This window comes from Miniopterus schreibersii (genome assembly GCF_964146895.1).
Source record: "Miniopterus schreibersii genome assembly, chromosome: 10".
In the NCBI taxonomy this organism is placed as follows: Eukaryota; Metazoa; Chordata; class Mammalia; order Chiroptera; family Miniopteridae; genus Miniopterus; species Miniopterus schreibersii.
Window position 1 is genome coordinate 67369254 of NC_138110.1, and position 21827 is coordinate 67391080.

At 41.4% G+C, this 21827-nt stretch overlaps 1 protein-coding gene across 6 annotated transcripts in view; it reads right to left on the reverse strand.

Moving 5' to 3' along the window:
• Window positions 1-3507: 3507 nt before the first annotated feature.
• HAO1 (hydroxyacid oxidase 1) overlaps window positions 3508-21827 on the reverse strand; it is a 60244-nt gene continuing 41924 nt past the window's right edge. For 3 of the 6 annotated variants that reach the window (XM_081150253.1, XM_081150256.1, XM_081150257.1), the window contains 3 exons: window positions 18601-18759; window positions 18416-18485; window positions 15797-16519 (listed from right to left, as the gene is read on the reverse strand). In XM_081150253.1, the coding sequence (XP_081006379.1) occupies window positions 16449-16519; window positions 18416-18485; window positions 18601-18759 (300 nt within the window). In that variant the 3' untranslated portion in view covers window positions 15797-16448. Of the gene's footprint in view, window positions 3667-15572; window positions 15644-15796; window positions 16520-16622; window positions 16922-18415; window positions 18486-18600; window positions 18760-21827 lie in introns of those variants that run through there. The other 3 variants (XM_081150255.1, XM_081150252.1, XM_081150254.1) reach the window with 2 other exon arrangements.

Sequence of the window (21827 nt, forward strand, 5' to 3'; positions counted from 1 at the left end):
ATATATTTTCGAATCACATATCTGATAAAGAACTTGTACCCAGAACACATATTGAACTTTTGAAGTACAGTAATAAGAAAGCAAACAACTGAACTTAAAACTGGTCGAAGCACTTGAACAGGTAAAATGCCTAACATCGGCACTCAAAAGGGAAATTAAAACCATAATAAGATAACCTTGAGTGGTGGTATCTGTAAATGGTATTATAAGAATGTCTAAAATGTTTAAATGACTGAAGACACCAAGGGATGCAAAAAGATGGGAAATTGTTTATTCTACTAATGGGAATTAAAAAAAAAAAATGGCACAGTCATTTTAAAAATAGTTTGGCAAGTTTTTTATACAGCAAAAAATATATGCTTGCCATATAGCACACAATTCTACACCGAGGTATTATCCAAGTGACATGAAAATGGACGCTTAACATAAAAGCTGTAAGAATGTTGAGAGCACCTTTATTTATAACTACCAAACCTGAGCAACAAAGTATTACTCAGTAGGTAAATGGATAAACAAACTGGTGCATCAGAATACTACTCAGCAATAAAAGGAAAGGCCCTCAGAAATGAAACAGGGGACACCGCAGGGGTAACAGAGCCATAGTCTGTGCAATAAATAGGAGTGAACCAAAATGTAAACCAGGGACCGCGGATGGTGTAGGTTCATTGATCATAACAAATGTGCCACCCTGGCGGGGGCGTTGAGAACTGAGGAGGCTGAGCATGTGCGGGACGAGGGATATATGGGATATCTCTGTACCTTCCTCCCCATTTTGCTGTGAAACTAAAATGCTCTTTAAAAAAAGTCTTTAAAAATGCTAATAGAAAATTCCTATAGAATTATTCACAACATGGGACAGCCTGGGGAAAATGGAAAATCACTATTTCACCTAGCAACATGATAAATCTCAAGTTCATGGCTAAGCGAAATACGCCAGTATCAAAGAGCTACACCTTGCATTACTCCATCTAATAACATTCTGGAAAAGTAAAAACTATAGGGCCCGAAAATATATCAGTGGTTGCTGGGGTAGGAGGTGAGGGGGACTACAAAGGGGCATAGAGGAATTTGGGGGGCGAGTAAGCTGTTCTGTATCTTGATTGAGGTGGTGATGACACAACTGTGTGCATTTGTGGAAACTCAGAACCGTACAATAGAAAGAGTGGATTTTACTATCTGTAAATTATTCCTTAATAAAAAATGTAAAAAGTAATTAACCTGTAGTCCAATATGTCACTTATGTTGAAAAGGAAAAGATGGAATTAAAAGTATTTTCTACCCTCACACACTATTTGTTTAGACTTATGAATTTATTCTTAAAAGAAAGCATTTGCAAACAGAAACTAATCCTGGCTTCTGCCTAAAATATCCTACACTTAAAAATGATAGAATCTGAATTGGTAACTTTTCTTGGCTTAACATATTTTAATGTTAAAATATGGCTTAACATATTTTAATCATCAAAACTTATTATGAGATGGATTGTACTGACATTTAATGCAATCTTGAGTGTTTATGGGCATGAAATGCCTTCATAAATTCTTTCTGATAGTTTACGTTATACAAATACATGAATACACAGTTTTGAATGCTGCCCCTTTCTTTTCAAGCTCCAAATTACATATTATCTGCCTTCTGGAGCCATTCATTTGCTCTTATAACCCAAGTGACTTCTCAGCCCCAAAGAAAAAAGTTCAAAGGTAGCCACCTATAGGCAGACCCTTTCTTGTACTGGATTTTTGATGCCAGGGGTAAGAGCCAGCCAAAGGGGAGGGGTGGGGACTATTAAAGCCCTTAGAGTATTGAAGGCCATTTAGCACAGTAACATCTACCTCACAGCCGTTTGATCACTGTTTCTCTTTAGATCCTTCATTCACTAATACGATTCTTGAGTTATACAAAATTCATTGACTTAACAATTATTTTTGTGTTCTGTTATATAAGCTATGGGGCTAAAAAGAAACTCTGACTATAGTGGCAAACAGAAAGACAAAGGGCCTGTCCTAACCCAGCTCAGCACCTTCGGAAGGATATGGACACATGAAGCCGAAAATGATGGCGCGATAGAATCAGGGTCATGATGGGACCCGAGGACGACGTGGGAGGAAGGCAGGTTTCTCAAAGCAAGGCCCCCAACCAGGGAGGCTGGTTAGTAAAGGGGGAAAATGAGGGCATCAAACAGGTTAATGCCCACTTACCATCCATTAACCAGGGCGATTGGGGAATATGGGTTGTAAGAGAAAAAATATGAGCAAAGCCCTAAAGCCTTAGAAGTCTGTAACTTTTATATAATCATGTAATTAAGCCTTTACCACAGGGGGGAAAAAATGCTTAGAAAATATAAAGACAATAAAACTTTGTAAAAATGTCATTCTCTTTAATGGATTTGTAGATATGTAATTGAATTAACCCAATTGACGCTAAGTGGAAACATAGGGAGCAAACCTAATTTGGAAAAATTCTATCCCCAAATAATACAATTAATTTGTCTTTAATTGGGGAAAATATTTTGGCCTTAGAGCGGCTTATGCTAGACAACTGAATTCTCACAGAACACTGTCAATTGAGGAAGGAGCAAAGTTCATTAAATAGTCACTACAACCCTTTCATGTCCTGAAACTGTGCACTTGGAGTAGATTCTGGCCAGACTGTTTTGTGATAGATGTCGTTTTAGAAATAGATAGTAATCTCTTACTTATGCATTCCCTGCAACAGAAAGATCTTGAACATTTAGTCTTGCTATTTCTTTGCATAGAAGCTTAGTGTTCGTAGAAAACCATTCATTCAACAAATTTTTATCTAGTGCCTAAAACGTGCCAGGACCCCAAAACCCTCATTTGTGTTATGCACTTGAGTAATTGCTCTCATCAGTCATATAAAGGTCTGAAGATACATGCAAAATTACTTAACCAGTAGCTTAAATGCTTAGGTAAGCTCTCCCTCAAACCTCAAAACCAATAATAAAATGAGGGCTCAAATGTCACAAACCTAGCCATATTTTTGATCTGAACCATTTTTTAAGATAGAGTTTCAATAAATATTATTCCTTTAACATGCCATAAATTCACTTCTCTATAGCTTCAAAAGCTTGGTCATAGTTTTATGGTTCTCAATTTTAGTGAATTTGTCCATACTCCACCATCAGTCTTTGCCCTTCCAAAATATTCACAATAAATAATTCCGAAATAGCATCCTCTTTATTTTTCCCAGGTAATATTTTATTTACTATTTTTTCCTTCCTCCTCATGTCAGGCCTCATTTCCCCCTGTTATCCAAAGAGCATTCTGCTGTTTAATGGTGGTGGCACCTTAGCAAAAAGCTGAGGTAACGTTTTTGAAAGCTTAAACTCATGACCCAACAGCAACCTGGCTGACATTTAGAAAGAGTTTAAGAATCACCTAGAAGCCAGCACCTTGACTGGTTTTTCAACTAACTAAGCAATGGTAGAAAAAAAAGATTTCTCTTTGTGCGCCTATAATATTCTGCCAGATACTGTACGATATTTACTTGGAAGCCATTTCTTCGAGTCCCTGTTTCCCCGAAGAAGCAGTGATACAAAGTAGGCTGTCTGAGACATCCTTTCAGTGGACGATTCATTGCTTCAGGCAGAAGGAAGCTCCTATAATAAGTCCTCCGGGCAGGCTTGCTCCATAAGGGTCTCAGAAGCTGAGAAAAACAATAAAAGAACCAAGTGTAAAATGTGAGGCAACTGTCACTGCCAACATACAAAGTTAAAATCACTCACACCACCTACCTGCCCGTGCTAGTAAAAGGACCAATTTCTCATTCACTCTGTTATTTTTATAAACCAAGAACACAAGGGGGAAAATCTCACTTTCATGTTTATAACCCCAGAAGGGAATGCAAGAGAAAGGCTTGTTTTGAAAATTATTCACTGTTTACTTTGGGCAGTTATTGTTAACTCTTAAAAGTTAAATCAAAAACATGATGGGACACCACCAATCTTGGGCCCTCGCAGAGACAATGTGCCCCCTGTCTTCACAGCAAATACGCGACTCGTCTTCAAAATTGGGAATCACAGCATCATGGAGAGCGTGTTGGAAGAGGCTCACTTATTGCAACCTGCCCATATGGTATCTGTAGATATTTTGTTCAAGTCCACTCTGTTAATTTTTAATTTATGGGTTGGTACCCTATTTCCTTTAAGTGTCTTCCTAAGCCTGTTTGTAAGTATTGGCTAATGCTGAACCTATATGCCATGACCTTCAAGACCCACCACCACTAAGAACTTTATGTGTGGGGAAGGTAAATACCTTACCTGAAATTCCTGCCCTCAGTCCCACATCTAAAATAATCTCTACCAGTACCTAGTTGTTGCTTAGAGAACTGGTTATAGGTGGTGAACTGCGTTAGGGGACACAGCTAAGCTCCACCCAAAGGCCCTTAAATGCACTATGCCGGGCCTGTGTGCTCTTTGGTGGGGTTTGTGTCACATGGCCTGCACTGGGACTCCCATCAGAAGGCTGATCTTGGACTGTGAAAGCCAATTTGCTGCTCAGAGAAGCCAGAGTGCCTGTGAATTTACATCCTTCAAGTATGACCAACCAGCCCAGTTTGCATGAAACTGGAGAGTTTCTCATGATGTGGGATTTTCAGGGCTAAAAGCAGGACAGTCCCAGGCAAACTGAGATGGTCGGTCATCCAGTGCACCCCCAATACCACTAGTGGGCAGTCCTTAGCCAACATCAGGCTGGTGCTGGAGCCTGAAAGCCCAGTTCTTTGCCTCAAGTTGGGACAAACGTTCAGGTACAATTCTGCTCCACACCTCCTTTCAGGATCCAGCTGAGGCTGGAACCTCCTTTACCTGCATCTCCCCTCCTGCATCTTGGTTCCTGGAAGCCCTTCCTTCATAATCATTTCCCATGCTTCCTCACCTCCGTGTCACAGTCTGATCTCGCCACGGAAGACACCTGCCTTCCCGTGTCAGGAAATCACGGGCTGTGTCTGTCATCGAAATCCACAAGGCGGTCACAAATTTCATTGCAGCCAAATGTTTGTGCTTCCTCTCAACTAAAACTTGTGATAGAGATACTAGCAGCTGGAGAAATCCCCTCCTCTTGGCCTGCTCCCTTTTCTTGTTTCCATAGCCTTGGGTCAGCTTGGACGGGCTAAAGATGGCAGAAATAGCAGCAGAGGGTAAAGGCAGCTCTGATGGGCAAAGAAAGTGTAAGAAAGAGAGAGGCGGAACGTAAATAATGAACCCCAAGTCGTTAGGATTTCATGGTTGTCTTTTGGTAATCCCCACCCGAAGATATTTTTTCCATTGATTTTTAGAGAGAGTGGGAGAGAGGGAGGCGGGGGTGAGAGACAGAAACATCCATGTGCACAGGTCCAGGAACCTGCAACCCAGGCCCTTGCCCTTGACTGTGAATGGAACCTGCAACCCTTCGGTGCACAGGCCAATGCTCTCACCACTGAGCCACACCAGCCAGGGCCCAAGCTGTTAAGATTCCATTAGTTCTTCCATAGCTCAAGGGGTGTTTGTCCTGAAATAAAACTGAAATCTCTAGCACATTTTAAGAAAATAGTTTCTCTACTATGATATTAGTAGGGTCCTATAATTATATTTTTTACATATAGTTCCAGATACTTTTCTGAAACTGAAACTTAATAAAATAGTAACCTGGCCTGGTTCTGTTCTTTTTTTATATATTGAAAGCTCTCCTTCACTGACTTGCTCTCTCTTTGAACCACTGAAGTTACTATACAGTGAGGAGCAATTTGCAATAATTTACCAAATAATAATAATAAGGTAGCTCTATATCCTGTGTGTTTGATTTAAGGGAAAGGGTTTCCCTTTCAGGGCCCCAGGAACGTCCGAGGTTCACACAAAGTGCGGGCGCTAATGAACAGACTCTGTTTTCCTGTGCGGGGCCCCTGAACAGAATGACTTCATTCAGGGCTACTGCTCGCGCATGGAAAGTGTTGGTAAGAAATCCCACAGAGTTCAGACGACCTTTTCCTAACTTTCGTTTTTTTTTCCCTGTTTGTCTTTCGGGTCTAAGCCAGGGATAACATAAATATTCATCAGCTGATATTTGCAGTAGCTGTGAAGTTATGAATGAGGCATGCGGCTCCCCTCCTGTCCCATCTACCGAACGGCAGCTTCTCCACTCAGCTCCTGGCCAAACGACACTTTCCGAAATCCCCAAAGTGGACTAGTAGGCTTTTCAAATTCAGTCTTTTTTTTTTCTTTAATGCTCAAAGCAGAAATGCTGTCTGCTTAATGTTTACCCTGGGATTACAGAAGAAGAGAAAGAAAAACATTACCTTGCCAAGCTTTAAACCTTCAGATGCCTTGACATCGCAGGCAAGTGTGTTAGTAGCTCGGCATATTGGTAGCATATATCAATGGTTATGATAGTTGCAGATTTCCTTTTTATATCAAATACCAGACAGATACCCGAGGCATTCATTGCATGGAGAACAGGGAAAATAACCACAGCTTGGATTTGTTTCTGCTGTTTGGTCAGTCACCTGGGCAGGTGTTGGAGAGAGATGTTGGAAAACGCTTTTAAATCGGACAATTTCAAATAGGTGCTCGATGTTGAGACATAAAAACATGAAAATTGTGCCTGTCATAGGGGCTGGAAGGGAGCTGCTCTTCCTGTAATCCAGGTTTCCAACAAATCAGCACTTCAGAGTTTGGAGGTTTTTTAATTTTCCAGGGCCTCTGGTTCAAATAAAAACTAGGTTCAAGGTGAGTTGCAAATGGAAGCAAGAGGCTGTGTGGTAGCAAAGGGTCAATCAGTGAATCAATCCTCAGTAGTTAATAAGCACAAATAAAAGACATTTTTAGAGATACAAGATAAATAGTATCAATGGGTAATATTCTCTTTTTGAGTTTGCTAATTAGTGTATTGTATGCAAGGCCCAACACTGGATCTGTCCTTGTCTCTGGAGAAATGTTAGGAGTTAGCTGGGTAATTCTAGGACACAAGGACCACTTTTCAGATGTGTTACTTCAAATGCCATACTTGGAAGAATCTTCTTGGGAATGTTCTGTGTGTCTGAATTTTAAATAATTACAAATCAATATATCCTATAATCACTGTTCTCTATTTTGGGGAGATTCAGTCAACTTACTCATACCTGACAGTGGAAACAATTGTTTAAACCACTAAACCATAAAGAAGAGCAGGGTCTCAGGTGTTCAAATAAAGACCAGATCCCAGCTTGGAACAGATACTTATGGCTGGACTCCTGTCTCTGTCTCCATCCTGGAGTCTAGCTCCGCCAGGGCTGGAAGCAAAGCCAGAGGCAAGTGTTCAACTGTCTTCTCCCTGGCTCCAGCCTTCTCCAGAATAAGACCTGGTGAACTGCTGCTGGAGGGAGTCAAAGGCAATGACCTTCAGTAGGAAAAAACCAGACGTTAACAGGAATGATGGATTGTCACACACACCCTGGAGACACTTGGGAGGCCAGATGAGTTAGAGCAGGCAGGAAAGCGTCTCCTCTGCCTCTCCTTTCTCCATCCTGAGCATTCAGTCTCATCTGCAAGTAGCAGAGAGGAGAACTCCATGTTGACCCTTCTCTGTGAAATTCTCTTTTTCAAAACACATCAGATTACAATGTCAAAAAGACTTCCAATTAGATATTCATTATCCCTCATTTATCAAGGAAGAAATTAACCTGATTCAACAGTGGCTTGTAGAATCTTGGTTACAGGTTGATTGCACATTTTGGAGTTAGGCACAAGCAAGGAAAGATTTTGTTTAATTTGTTTATTTTCTTTGTTCTTACAGGACTATTTACATATTAGAGACCACTTCCTGGGTTTTAGCCTTTTTTCATCCCTCCGCTTCTCCAGAAACACTGTATTTTCCCCACCAATACTTCATACTTTCAGTATACAGCTCAAATTTTCAACAGTGCAAGAGAACTTCTGACCAGTTGAGGTGCATCACAAGTACAGTACATATTATTCCATCACAGTGGCCCATGTAACTTATAATTCAAATTGAGAAACGTTGGAAGTAAATGGGGCATTAACACTGGGAAAACAAGTATTAAACGGAGACTGTTGTGGGCAAACTGGAGCCTATGATCACCTTACACATGGAGTCTTCTAACTGATTCTCTCTTCAGTAAAAGACAAAAGTTCACTTTTGTTCTCTGGATGGTGAGTTGCTTGCCTCTTAGGGGATTTAACGCCACTTTATTTGACTGCTGGACCAAATTATCACCAATATACCTCATTCATCCTGCACCCTCCTGAGGTTACTTGGGAAGATGTCCTCTACCTTTTGTCTCCTCCTTGGTGATTTTAATGATCTCTAAAGCGGAGCATGTAAACAACTGTGTGCACTGCCTGTGTGTAGGGCCAGTACTATCTCAAGAAAAATAGAAGATTAAAGATTGCTTAATTCCCTTGCTGGGTGGTCTGAGAGACAACTCGGTGGATACTGGATATCCAGCTGTTGGACCTCTGTACTGAAGTATGCTCAGCTCCCGATAGCAGGACCAAGATAATTAACAAGGTACAAAAGGACCTCAGACGACTTCTATGGGGTCAGTGTCCACGGATGTGAGAGAAGAGCACCCTGAGAGAATAGCAGCTTCAACACATTGGTTTTGGCTCAAGGCCTCCGTGGTGCCATCTGTCTTCTGTGGTAAATTTCCTTTACTGTTTGGTGATCTTGAGGAGCCACTGTACCTCCCTGGTTTTGTCCAGTCCCTTCAATATTGTCGTGTGGAAGGTAAAGCTGTACCACTTCAAAGTTCATAATTTCTTGAAGTACAAATCACCTGAAGTTTATAGATACTGCTCCTCCCTGAGGAGCAGTCTGACAGGGATTTGAACTAACAAGTTTTTTTAGTTTTTTTTGCCATTAAACTTTCATTTATTTTGGTATTTAAACTTTATCAATTATCTCCAGCTCTGCTACCATTAGTTGACTGACCTTGGGTGAACCATAACCTTTCTGTGTCAGTTTCCTAAACTAAAGATGAAAGGGCTGGGTTTTAGCATTTCTCACGCTGCATTCCACAGAATTTTCATTTTTGATTATATTAATTGTACGCATACACAAAGTATGTATGGAAAATACCTGGTTTAACAAAAGGAGTTAGATTTCTTTAATAAAAGACTTGACATCAGTTAATAGGCAGATGTGTCATTTCAAACCACAAGACTTGACTTTAAATGTATATGATTAATTTATGCACCTCAACAATAAAGCAATCAAGAAGTTAAATTTGCAAGAATGAACACACTAGCTTTGAAATAATATGTTAAATTTAACATCAAACGTTCTGTGGCCTTAAACTGACAGTTTGGTTTTGGGTCACTGATGTGTAGTCAAGCAAACAAAGTAAGACACTACCCACAGCGGGATCCCAGGCAATTCCCAGGCCAGCATCGAATTGCCCAGTTGCCAAGTGATGCTGTGCCCTTCAGGTATTACAAGATTAAGATCTAAGAACTCGTCCAGCCGGTCGTGGCTCAACTGTTGAGCATTGGCCTAGGATGCAGGAGATCTAGGTTCAATTCCTGGTCAGGGCACATGCCCGGGTTGCAGGCTCCATTCCCCGTTGGGGGCGTGCAGGAGGCAGCTGATCAATGACTCTCTCATCATTGGTGTTTCTATCTCTCTCTCTCCCTCTCCCTTCCTCTTTCTGAAACCAATAAAGACATATTTTTTTTAAAACTCAAAGGACTCATATGTTTCCTATGTTCCTTTTTATATAAATATATGACCAAAAAACATTAATTTGTAAAGAGGCCCACAAATTTAGCGCACGCACACACACACACACACACACACACGAGACTACTTAAATTAAAATTAACTAGTTAAATAAAATGAAGCACTCACATTAGGCACATTTCAAGTGCCCAATAGCCACACAGAGCTATTGGCTACGATATTGGACACCAAAGATATAACACATTGTCATTGCCACAAAAGACTCATGGGGCAGCATTGGTCTAAGAATAGAAATCTTTAAATGTTTGTTTTAATAGAAAAAAATGTCCAAAATTTTATAATAACCACTGATATTACTATTGTTATAACAGTGCTAGTAAGGTTAACAAAGAAAATTGAGGGCAATGTTGTAAAAATAAATGTTAATGATTGATATGAAAGTTGGAGGGGGGTTCATATTTAAATTAAAAATAAAACACAATGTGGTAGGTATAGTTTTGTTTTAAAATTGTGAATCACATGATATTTAGCATTTCTTCAGCTGAGGGTATTGAAATTCAAAGATAAAGAAATAATTTTTAGATATCACTGTGGAGTGGGGTTCAGCTAACAGCAGGAGAGGAAAGCAGGCAGGTGTCAATTTCTCCACATCAAATTCAATGCCAGATGGCAATCCAAAAAGTCTACAAAATCATGACCCCAAAAATATCATACTCATCAAAACTATCATTCAAATACAAAAGCATCAGGCAGATTTTTCAACATGCACAAACTCAAGAAATACAGTTATTTGTGAAAAAACAATCTATCAATGAAATCCAGGGAACCAGGAGGAAATTAAAGTTTTCCAGGGGATGGAGAAGCTATGAAGGTTATAGTAAGTACTGAGCCCATTTCAATGGAAACTAATATTAAATAATTTTAGAAATCATTGTTCCAGAAGAGGATGTTTTATACTTTGATTGTATAAAAATTATAATATAAACAAAACTGGGACAGAAGGGGAGGAAAGAGGAAGGAAGAGTAGGTTTAAGAGGCTTATTTCTTTATTTTTTATAACAATGCATGAACTGATACTGTGTAAAATTGAAACATAATATGCCAGAAACAAAAAATTACTCTAACTTCTTAAGTTTCAATTAATTTTTTTAAAAAACAATGTGCAGGTACTTCTAAGCTATACTATTTCTTTTTGAAAGAAGCATTTACCTTAATTTTAAGAATTTCTTCAATTTTACTTTCTCTTCTACTAAGTTAAAGTAAAACTAAAACGCATATTTTACTTAAATGTGACATTTACTTCAGTAAAGCCATTTCAATCTATACAGCTGCTTTTTATTACACTTATATAGCAATATCTGAAGTGGTATTTGCCTAATACAAATAACAATGATCTCTATGTAGTAAAATCTGTGGTTGTTTTTTATTTTATTCTGTGAACTGCTTGAAATTTTTAACCAGTTTTATTAAAAAGTTATTCTTTTCTAAATAAGTACTGTAAAATCAGAATACATAGGGGAACTTGTTGCACTCTCTCTCCTGGTAATAATTCTTACTAATAAGTCTTTAAATGTTTAATTATAATTCACAACACACTCTCACATCTTTCCCTGTGCTGTGCCCTCACTTCACAGCTGAGAATCTGAGGGTCAGAAGGGGAAATAATGGTCCACCCAGCTAGTCACTCGGATCTTCAGGAGCCTAACCCAGTGCTTTCAGGGGGGCTGGCCTTCACCTCCATTTGGTGAGGTTAGTGATGAAGGACAGATGATAGATGACTCGATCAATACGAAGATCCCACCGTTAGAAACACCCTGAGGAGTTTGACCATAAAAGGGGGGTGAGGGGATCAGCTTTAAAGGTGGATGATCTAAGCAGAAAACACAGGCAGGAAACCAAGCCAGACTCTCTCCCCCAATGATGCTGAATCAGAGGAACGCACAAAGCCAAATTTATTGCTCGCTTAAGTCCAGCCTTTGTTTTGGCACCATTCAGGGTAACACAACTCTTCGTTTTCAGAAGATGCTGGAAAACGTTCAGCTCTGAACCTATGTTCATTATCTAAAATCATATTCAGAAAAATTTCAGTAGAGAAACGGAAAACAGAATAAAAGGAAGCATTCTTCATTTCTCCATCCAACTCCGGGCAACCACATCAGGGAGGAAAGAAGATAACTGTTGCTCAAGTTAGATTTGGGTAAGAACAGGAAATTGCATCTTTTAAAACAGATAAGAGTTTCCACCCATAAGCGTATCATAATAGCCTTTATCATTTGGGTTAACATTTATATTACCTAAAATAAACTCTCGCCCTGGTGTCGCTCTATAATTGGCATGGGACAGAGTACACATGGAAGCAAATGGAAGGTCAGAAAGCATCTTCTATCTTTATGTTACAAGAAACCTTCAGACTTTCCTAAACAGACAAACTTGGGTTTGTTGCTATGCGACTGACATGCAATAGAGCCAATCAGACCGTAGATAAATTGCAAATTTGACAGTGAAAAGTCTCTTCTCCTTGTTTGAGAACAAGCCGTGACTTCCTTTCATCTCATACCAACCACCACAGCCCTCTAAGGCTATTTGACAAACACCAATGTTTTGGCGAGATAAACAGATGCATGAAGGACACAGCAATGAGAGACGCAGCCTGGAAACGCCACGCTAAGCAGCAGCACTGCCGTTCAAGTCATTCCTACAGGCCCGGGAACCTGGGCTCCCCAAACCTGGAGGAAGTTTATTTCACCCCCACATTCTTCCAGGGAGCAGGATATAAGCAAACTTAAACAAAAGACATTCTGGGAAATTCTGTTGGCAGGCACCCATCCTTGCTACATGGCTCGGGCCTGCTTCTACGTAAGCGCAGAAGAGGGAGTTTAGCCTTGAGAGAAACATCTGTGAGCACAAGATGTTACAGGCACAGGGAACTTGGGGCTCATGGGCCGGACATGGGCAACAGGCATGTTTAACGTGACCTGCTCAGTGTTCAAAATGCTGTTCTCCAACATTTAAAATCTTTACTTAACAACATAGACGTCTATTAGGTTTTTTGAAAATAACATAATGTGAATTGCATTTTCACAAAAATTAGTTGGAATTGGCTTCTAGTAGAAAACCTGAAAACAATCCAAATATATAACGAGAGGAGAGTGGATAAACTGTGGTATATTCACAGAGAGAATTACTAGAGATCGACAAACAGAACCAACTACCGATATACTCAAAAACATGAACGGAGCTCACATACATTGTGCAAAAGAAGCCAAAACCAAAAATATATACTATAGGCTACCCTATATAGCCTCCCCTAATAAGTGGCCACGGAAGTTAGCCTGAGTTTACTGCCGGTAGAGGGGTGACTTCTGGGGATGATGGGAATGCTCTAGGTCTTGATCTGGGTGGCGGTGGTTACGTGGGTGCATATGTAAAGTGTGTCCACCTAGGCGCTTAGGGTTGAGCGCTTTGCACACCTCGCTGTAAGCAGTGTATACCTCAGTAAGAAATAAAATTCAACAAAAAGCACGATTTAGCTAAAGAGAGGTTGGCCTCTGTAGGTCGGGCATGTCTCACTCCTAGCCAGCTCATTATGCGATCTGCTTAGCAAATTTACCTTTTTAAAAAATTTTTATTGAATTTGTTGCAGTGACATTGGTTAATAAAATTATATGTTACATGCATACATTTCTACAATACCTCATCTTTATAATGTAGTGTGTTCAGTACCCAAAGTCAAGACCCCTTCCAACACTATTTATTCCCCCCTTACCCTCTTCTACCTGCCCCCACCCCCCTTTCCCTCTGGTAGTCACCATATTGTTGTCTGTGTCTATAATGGTTTGTCTCCTTTTTTATTAATCCCCTCACCTTTTTCACCCAGTCCCCCAACACCCCTACCCTCTGTCAACTGTGAATCTGTTCTCTGTGTCTATGGGTCTGTTTCGATTTTGTTAGTTCATTTTGTTCCTTAGATTCCACATATGAGTGAAATCATATGGTACTTGTCTTTTCTGATTGGCCTACTTCACTTAGCGTAATACTTTCCAGGTCCATCCACGCTGTCGCAAAAGATTTCCTTCATTTTTACAATCGAGTTGTATTCCACTGTGTTAATGGACCACAGCTTTTGACACTTTCAGGGACCTTCTCTAGAGTTCAGTACTAGCCAGTCTGGCCCGATGCTCCTTGCTCTAGACTAGACCAGCAGTTCTCCAAGTGTGATGCCCAGACAAGCGGTATCAGCCTCACCTGGGGCCACGCTAGAAATGCAGACACCCAGGCCCCACTCCACGCCCGCTCAGTCATAATCTATGGGAGGGGGCCCAGCAATCTGCTTTAACAAGCCCCCCGGTGACTACGATGCATCTACAGACTGAGAAACACTGCTCTAGAGCAACACACTCGTTGAACAACATACAAGAAAAGCAGACTTGGCCTGTCCCACATTCTTCAGGCCCTACTACCCTGCCCCCAACATATTTCAGGGACCTCAAAAGCAGAAAAGTCGATTGGCTCCCTCAAAGCACTATCAACTTCAGGTAACAAAATCCCCAGAAATGATGGGCAACTAACACACCCATTCCTGTCTTAGCTATCAGGTACCTTTGGATTTACTAGGGTTACAACTGGATGGGAAACACTCTCCAAAGAAAATGAAAGCAACCTCACATACTTTTTACTGTGGAAACAATGCAGATCATAAAGCATTCGGTTCTACCGCAACTCTGAAGGAAAAATGGAAATCTACACTCAAGGAGGGAGCATGGCTCTGAGGGTCATAGAAGCATCTAGAAACTCACAAATTAAGACCAGTAACCCCCATTGTCATGTAACTTGCATAAAATTTACTTAAAACACCGTACATGGATCTCCATTTGGGGTTGGAAGTCGTCACCATCCAACCACATGCTACAGTGTAACCAGAGTGGGCGTTCTTTGCCAACAGAAATGTCATTTCTGAATGAGTCGGGGGAAATCAGAGATGCTTATTACATGACTATAAACTGATTAATATTAATTCAAAAAGCATAAAACAGTTACATGTTATGACAGTAATATTCCTTCTTTGTATTTGTACAAAGCATGAAGAGGTAACCTATTTCTTTTTAGAAGATTAAACAATTTCTCCTTTATCAGATTGAAATATAATTTCAGAACAAAAGATCGACGTTTGTGTCCATCATAGTATTTACGGAATCCCTAGCATTTAAAGAGAGAGAGAGAGAGGATGGGGGGAGAGAGAGAGATCCTTAATAATAAAACAATAAAATAAATATAACAATCTTATTTTAAGCAGTGCTTTTCTCATTTGTTTCACCCAATACTTCACGGCGGGTAAACCAGGGAGATGGTAAAAAATCAGTTTCAGAATTACACTGGCTACCAAGTTCACCTACAATCCATCATTTGACCGGTTTGGGAATAAATCTGAAAGTCACGTGAGCAGAGCTCCGTGGACACACAACCAGTGAAGTTGCACAGGACTCCACGCTCAGAAGGGGGCCCTGTGCTTGGGGTTAATGCTCTCTGGTTGTTGGCTTGGAAGGCTTAATAATTTCATCTTTGAGTTCATGTTTTGTAAGGAAAGGCCAAAGGGATGAGCTGGGTGCTTGGAGCTTGGACTCACACATTGTCTCACCATCTCCCCACCTCCCCTGAAGGGTCCTTGGCTAATGGCTCACTCACCCACCCGGTGACAAGGCCACCCTCCACCCCAAGGGTGCTGGACCTTGACACAGAAGAGTTGGGGCCGGTCACAGGACAGTGTCCCAGCACCTGTGAGGGTCTGCGCTTACCCTGTGAGTATCCCCGTGCCCAAGGAAACGTGACATTAAGTAGCAAATAAAAGACACCATGCGGGTTGAGAGAAAAACTGTGGAAGAAAGAAAAAAGTTTTACTCCTACTTTTTGAACAAGGGGCTGACATTTTCACTGGGCATGATCCTCACAGATAACGTAGCTGGCTCTGCACACGGCTGCGAATGGAAAATAGCAAAAGAATTCAGAAGAGGAACTAGAAGGTGTGAGAAGTAATGGGGCATGCGGAGGGGACCGGGGCGCTAACTAGCGTTCAGGAATCAACATGGTTGAACTCCACATTGTTACAAATGGACCAGATATATTCTTTTCAGAATAATGCTTTATTTCTTTCTGATTAAAAAGCAATATATATCACAAAGTATTCAAACATATCCAGACACTAAAGATGTGAATGGGAATCTACATTCAGAGAAGTAACAAACCTCAGGGTATTAAAAATCACAAATTACCCCCGACTCATCCCAATTCTATCAAGCACTACCTTCTGGGTGCTGTGAACCCAAGTCTCCCATTTTGCCAGGCACGTGGAACCTTTTGAGCCTGAGCTTACGATTTATGAACACAGCTTTGAGGATATCTAAACGCAAGGCAGGTTAACAAACAGTGGGATCCTTATCTTCGCACCTCAGCATTAGCCACCTTCGATTTTACCAAAGGATACCTTTTGTTTTTCAGCACTTGAGCCTGCCAAGGGATGACGTCTAAACACATTTTCAATGTTTTCTTTTTAACAGTTAATATATTTCCAGGATGCAAGTCCATTTCTTTCTAAAAGGTTCCTAGGCACCCATTGAAAAGTCAGAAGCAATGAACTAAAAGGAATCGCTATTTTGTTGGATAACGACACCCTTTGTATGGAAGGGGGGGATTACAGGCTGTGGTCACCCTCTGCACAGTGTCTCTTTGTCAAGTAATAAGCGCTGAAAAAAAATAATACAGATGGGAAAATATTGTGCACTGTCAGATCTTGGAAAGGGCCAAAGGATTTTTCCTCACCAATGTCTTGTCGATGACTTTCACATTCTGGCACCCTGAAAAAAAATAATGCATACATTTAATATGAAATGAATGCAGTAATAATCAGGCAGGTAATCGTTTTCCCAAGGAATGTAAAACTTGACAAATGTAAGGTTTATGATTCGAGGTAGCCTTGCCAAATCTTATGTGGCATGAGACCATTTTTATTACCTAAACAGTCCTTAACACAAAATGACTGGCACATATTTTTATTAACACAAAGAGTATATTCTTTCTGCCACATTTAATAAGGAGTCGGTGGCTGAAAGCTCTCTTTTAGGATATGTCTGTAGCAAATTAAAACGCGTGGTGAGGATTCGCAGAACGGCATTCTTCTCAGAGGCACTGTGTCCACACAGGCCCAGCACAGTTGTGAGTCGACAGCTGATCTGGGGGAGTCTATGCATGGGGCCAACCTGAGTGAGATGGGTCACAGAAAAGGAAACCTTCATTACCTTCACAAGTGAGGGAGTGGGTAGTTAACTCAAGGTCATTCTTTGTATCGAGAGGTCCATCTGAGTCAAATTCAAAAGTTACTAGTAATAAGGTGCTTATTTATTGGTTCATTCATTCTGCAAATATGGCTTGTGTGCCAGGCACTGCTCTAGACACTAGGAACAGTGCAGTGAAGACAACGGACAAGATCACTGCCTTGTGCTTCTTACGTTCTAGAGAGGAAAGAGATCATACATACTGCCTATAATTTAAAAAATAAATCACATGATAGGTGATCTATAGAAGGTGATAAGTGCTATGAAAATAAAAACATGAAATAACAATAGGGAAAGAAAACTGGAAGTTGAGTAGGTGAGTAGAGAATAAGTTGCCATCTAAACAGGGTGGTCAGGAGGAAACCCGTTGAGAAAGTATAAGTGTGACTTGGAGAATGTGAGGGGGTTAGTTATATAGATACCTGGGGGAAGGGCCCTAAGGCTGAAACATGCCTGGCATAGCCAAGGAACAGCCGGGAGATAAATGTACCCTGGGCAGAACAAGCAACGGTGACAGGAGCAGGAGCTGAGGTCAGAGAGGTGACAGAGGTCAAACCACATAGGGCCTTGTGTACTATGTCAGCTCTGGCATTTACTCTGAATAAACCCAGAGCCGGTTGAGCATCCTGATCAGAAGAGAGTGACACGGTCTGAAATAATGTGTAAAAGATCACGCTGACTACGGTGATCAGGATGAGCTGGGGGAGGAGGTAGGCAAGGACAGACAGACAGACCTATAATTCCTACAGGAAGGGAGGGGAAGGGAAGGGTACAGAGAGATTATCGCAATATCCAAGGCGAAGAGAGATGACGATGGCACTGGGCCAGAGCGATGGCAGCGGAGGCGGCCGGTGAGGTCAGGTTCTGATTCCATCTGCAGACGGAGCTTCCGCGGATGTAAGGGTGCGAGGAAAAAGAGAAGTCAGGAATGGCTCAGGATTTTTGATCAGAGCACCTGAAACGATGGTGCTGACCTGAACTGAGAATAGAGAGTCTGCAGGGGAAGCAAGTTTTAATAAGAAAAGTTGGCAGCTTCGTTTTGAACAGGGAGAGTCTGAGATGCCACTTAGACAAGCAGGGGTGTTGGCTAACCAGATAGATTTACTGTTCGTGTGTTATGAGGTGAGGAAGAGTGTGATACAGCATCCACCCTTCAGGTCCTCAGCACTGCCGAAATATCCTCACAAGGCTTTCAAAGATAGAGGCTGACTGGGTGTTACAGACGATGCACTGGGTAGAGTTCCTCAGTTCAGAGGGTGCCCTGCACTAGAGCTGTAAATGTGGAGCCAACTTAAAGTTAATTACATCCTCAAATCATTCCATCTTCTTCCCCCTCAAATTCACTTCTCCCCACCAAGCAGCCTGGCTTAATGACCACTGGAAGAAAAGAAAGCTGTAAATTGCAAAGACAAGTCTTACCACTCAGGGCCATGGCCAACCGGAATTCTTCCTTTAGTATCTCAAGGACATCTTGAACACCTTTCTCTCCCTAAGCAAGTAAAAGATACAGATCTTTTGGGTAAGTCATTCCGTCCTGTTCCATGTATTTATTTCATTGTTGAGTTATCCTGTCTTATATATTTATTAATTTGCCCTCCAATTACCTGAGAAGCCAAGCCCCAAATGATGGGTCTCCCCACAAACACAGCCCTGGCGCCCAGGGCCAAGGCTTTCAGAACATCCGTGCCTTTCCGAACACCCCCATCCAGGAAGACTTCCACCTTCCCTTCCACGGCCTCCACGATTTCTGGAAGAGCATCAATCTGTGGAAAGAAGAGGTCAATAACGTGATGACATTTTGCGTGATGAATTGTTGCCCCACTCAACCTCCAGAGGCCACTGACCATCTGACTAGGGCTCAGAGTAAAAGAAGGTAAGTAGATTTGGAATCAACAAACAAACAAAACACACACACTCAGTGCATTTGCCCAGTCCTTGACATTGGCCTTGGCCTTGCAGCCTACTTTGGCCAATAATATGTGAGCAGAGGTGGCAGAGTTTCACTCCTGGGCTTAGGCCTTAAACAACCTCCTGGGTCTCAATTTTCTCTTGCACCTGTGCCATCTGCCATGAGAGGAGCATCCCCTGGGCAATGCTTCCCCTTTAGCTAGGCCCCAGGATAAATATTCAGGAAGCAGAGCCAGCCCAGCCGGGCCTGAAACTGGGCGCATAGCCATCTAACCAGTACCAAGTCCATATCAGCAGACCTCCAGTTCACACAGAGTTTCATGGGAATAAATTACTGCTGATTTAATTCACTGAGTTTGGAACCTTGTTTTACAGCATTATGTGGCAATAGTGACTATAGTTGGCTAATAGCCAAAATAGTTAAAGCTAATAGCTGATACGCTCAGCTACTTTGATGTAAATCTTTGCACTTGGGAATGGAAGCAATTCCCAAGGTGACCTGTAGGTTAAAATCTATAGAAATTACTCACATTCATACCAATATATTTAAATCTAGAATTAAATCCAATCCCTATATAAAACGCATGCTGAAAAAGCTACCATACATTCAAGTGCAGTTTTTCTCAAAATAATTGTGCTGAAATCACTCAAAGGTTTTTCCCACTTTGCCCCTAAAATTTTAGAGGCTAAACTTAAAAAGAGTTTTATGTAAAAGGCTGAAGACCAAACCCAGCAACAGATTTGGAGGAAGTGAAGGCAACACTTGGCGTGCGGCCCCTGAATGTTGGCAAGTGGTCTGATTTTCCCCTTTCCCTTTGGGCTTTTCTGCCTTGCCAAGCATGCTTTGGGCCCATTTACATGCACCCCTTTACCTATACATAGGCCTCCTTTTACAGCCCAGCAAGTTACATCAACATACAAATGCTACAATTTCCAAGGGATGATGCAAGCTATAATTAAGCATATTTCCCCATTTGAAACCAGAACCAAAGAAAAATATCGGGTAGCGTGAGTTCAATACACATTTTCAAAGTCACGCAAACCAAGTCCCTTTAGGTTATTTCCAATGCCCAACCTGGCCTGAAAGGAAACTGTTAAGGATACTTTCAATGTGAATCCTGGGTTATAAGAGGAACCCAGGTTGGTGTTTCATGTGTCTGTGGACAAAGATGTTCTATCCGTGGCTGAGGATTTCTATCCCACCTCCTTTTTTTCCCTTTACTGCAGTTTTACTGGGTATGTATTTCAGAGGATAATTCTGATCAGAGGAGATTAAATAAATAAATGTAGTAAACAAATCCACTATGTTATGACTCTGTTATGTTTCCTTCTTATCAGCTTGCTGCCCATCTAAGGGATGATTCATTTCAGCTTTTCTAGCCTTAGTGGTTCTTTAGACAACTGGCTGTGGGCTTAACTCCAGTGGGGTTCATATACAGAAAGGTAAGACACCAATAATGACTATTGGTCATTCATCCATCCATTCATCGACGAATCAAACTCTTTATGGAGGACCTGGTATATTCAAGTCACTATGCCAGGTCGTTTAAAGGACCCAGAAAGAAAATCTCAGAGGTGCAAGAAGAATCCCACATGAATCCAACTGACAGTCTCCTCTTTCCCGTCCTTGCCCAAGCCACACTCTTCCAGGATGCTCCCGAGGGAGCTCTCACCTCTCTACCTTCCTATCACACCTGTCATGATAGTCCTAATTTCTCACACTTTGGGCATGGAAACTTTTGAAGGTCTCAACCCAAAGCAGTTGAACATGACCAAAACCAGAGTTGCTTTAGTGAAAAGTGAAGGAGACAGCACCCAGGCCGCTGCCCATAAATCCTTCCCTGACTCTCTGCGTTACCCATCACACTTCACCAGGCACCCCTGGGGAGTTTCTGCTAAGCCCACTTAGAAAATCATTGGCCCACATAGACAAGCCCTGATTGTTTTTGATATCAAAAATGACTGCGAGTATTTCCTTCCCTGTCTTCATTTCCTTGCAATGTGGCCTTTCAGCTCCTCCCATCACAGGGGGAAAATGTGACCAGAAGAGTCTATTTCCTCCCCCCCTTGAATCTGAACCAGCGGCTGTGACCAACAGAATGTGAGAAAAGCAACAATGTGTCTGTTCTAAGCCTAGATCCCAAGAGGCCTTGCGTGCTTGCACTTACTCTCTAGGAAATCTGCCACCTCGTGAGAAGCGGCCCAACTAATGTGCTAGATGGAGACAATGCAGAGCTGTCCCTGCTGAGGGCAGCCTCCGCCAGCCCGTCTAGAAGACCCAACAGCTGACCACAGATGCACATGAGTGAGCCCAGCCAAGACCAGAAAAGCCTCCCAGCCCATCTCAGCCCAAACTGCCAACTCACAAAACTGTGACATAAGTAAATAGTTACTGAATTTTGGCCAGTAAGTTTCAGAGTGGTTTGTTACACGGCAAAAGCTAACTGATACATTGTTTCTCAAAGATAGAATTGCATGTATCTCCTTTAAAAGGAAAAATAAAATCTTTAGATCTCATAGAAGATGCCCAAGGACCCAATTTTGGAAACACTTACCAACCCAAATACTTATTTTATGAAACTGTTCTGCAGTTAAGAATTTTCACTGGAAAAGAATGGCATGTTTTTAAGCTTAAATTAGTTTGGGTCCAGTTAGCAACAAAAATGAATATGCATATATATTCTGCTATGGTTCAACAGCTCCAGAGAATCTGTCTTTAGACCCCAATTCGAGATGCTCAGTACTACGGATTTTGGAAATCTATTTGATTCTGTCATATTGTTCTCTAATTACTTCAAAATCAACCTTGGTTACATTATTACCTTGAGGGTAAGGACCTTCACATGAACTTAATTTTTAACTTCTTTTGGGTAGAGCAGAGGTCTGGCAGGGGTTCTCAGTGCTGTGGTATTAAGACAAACTG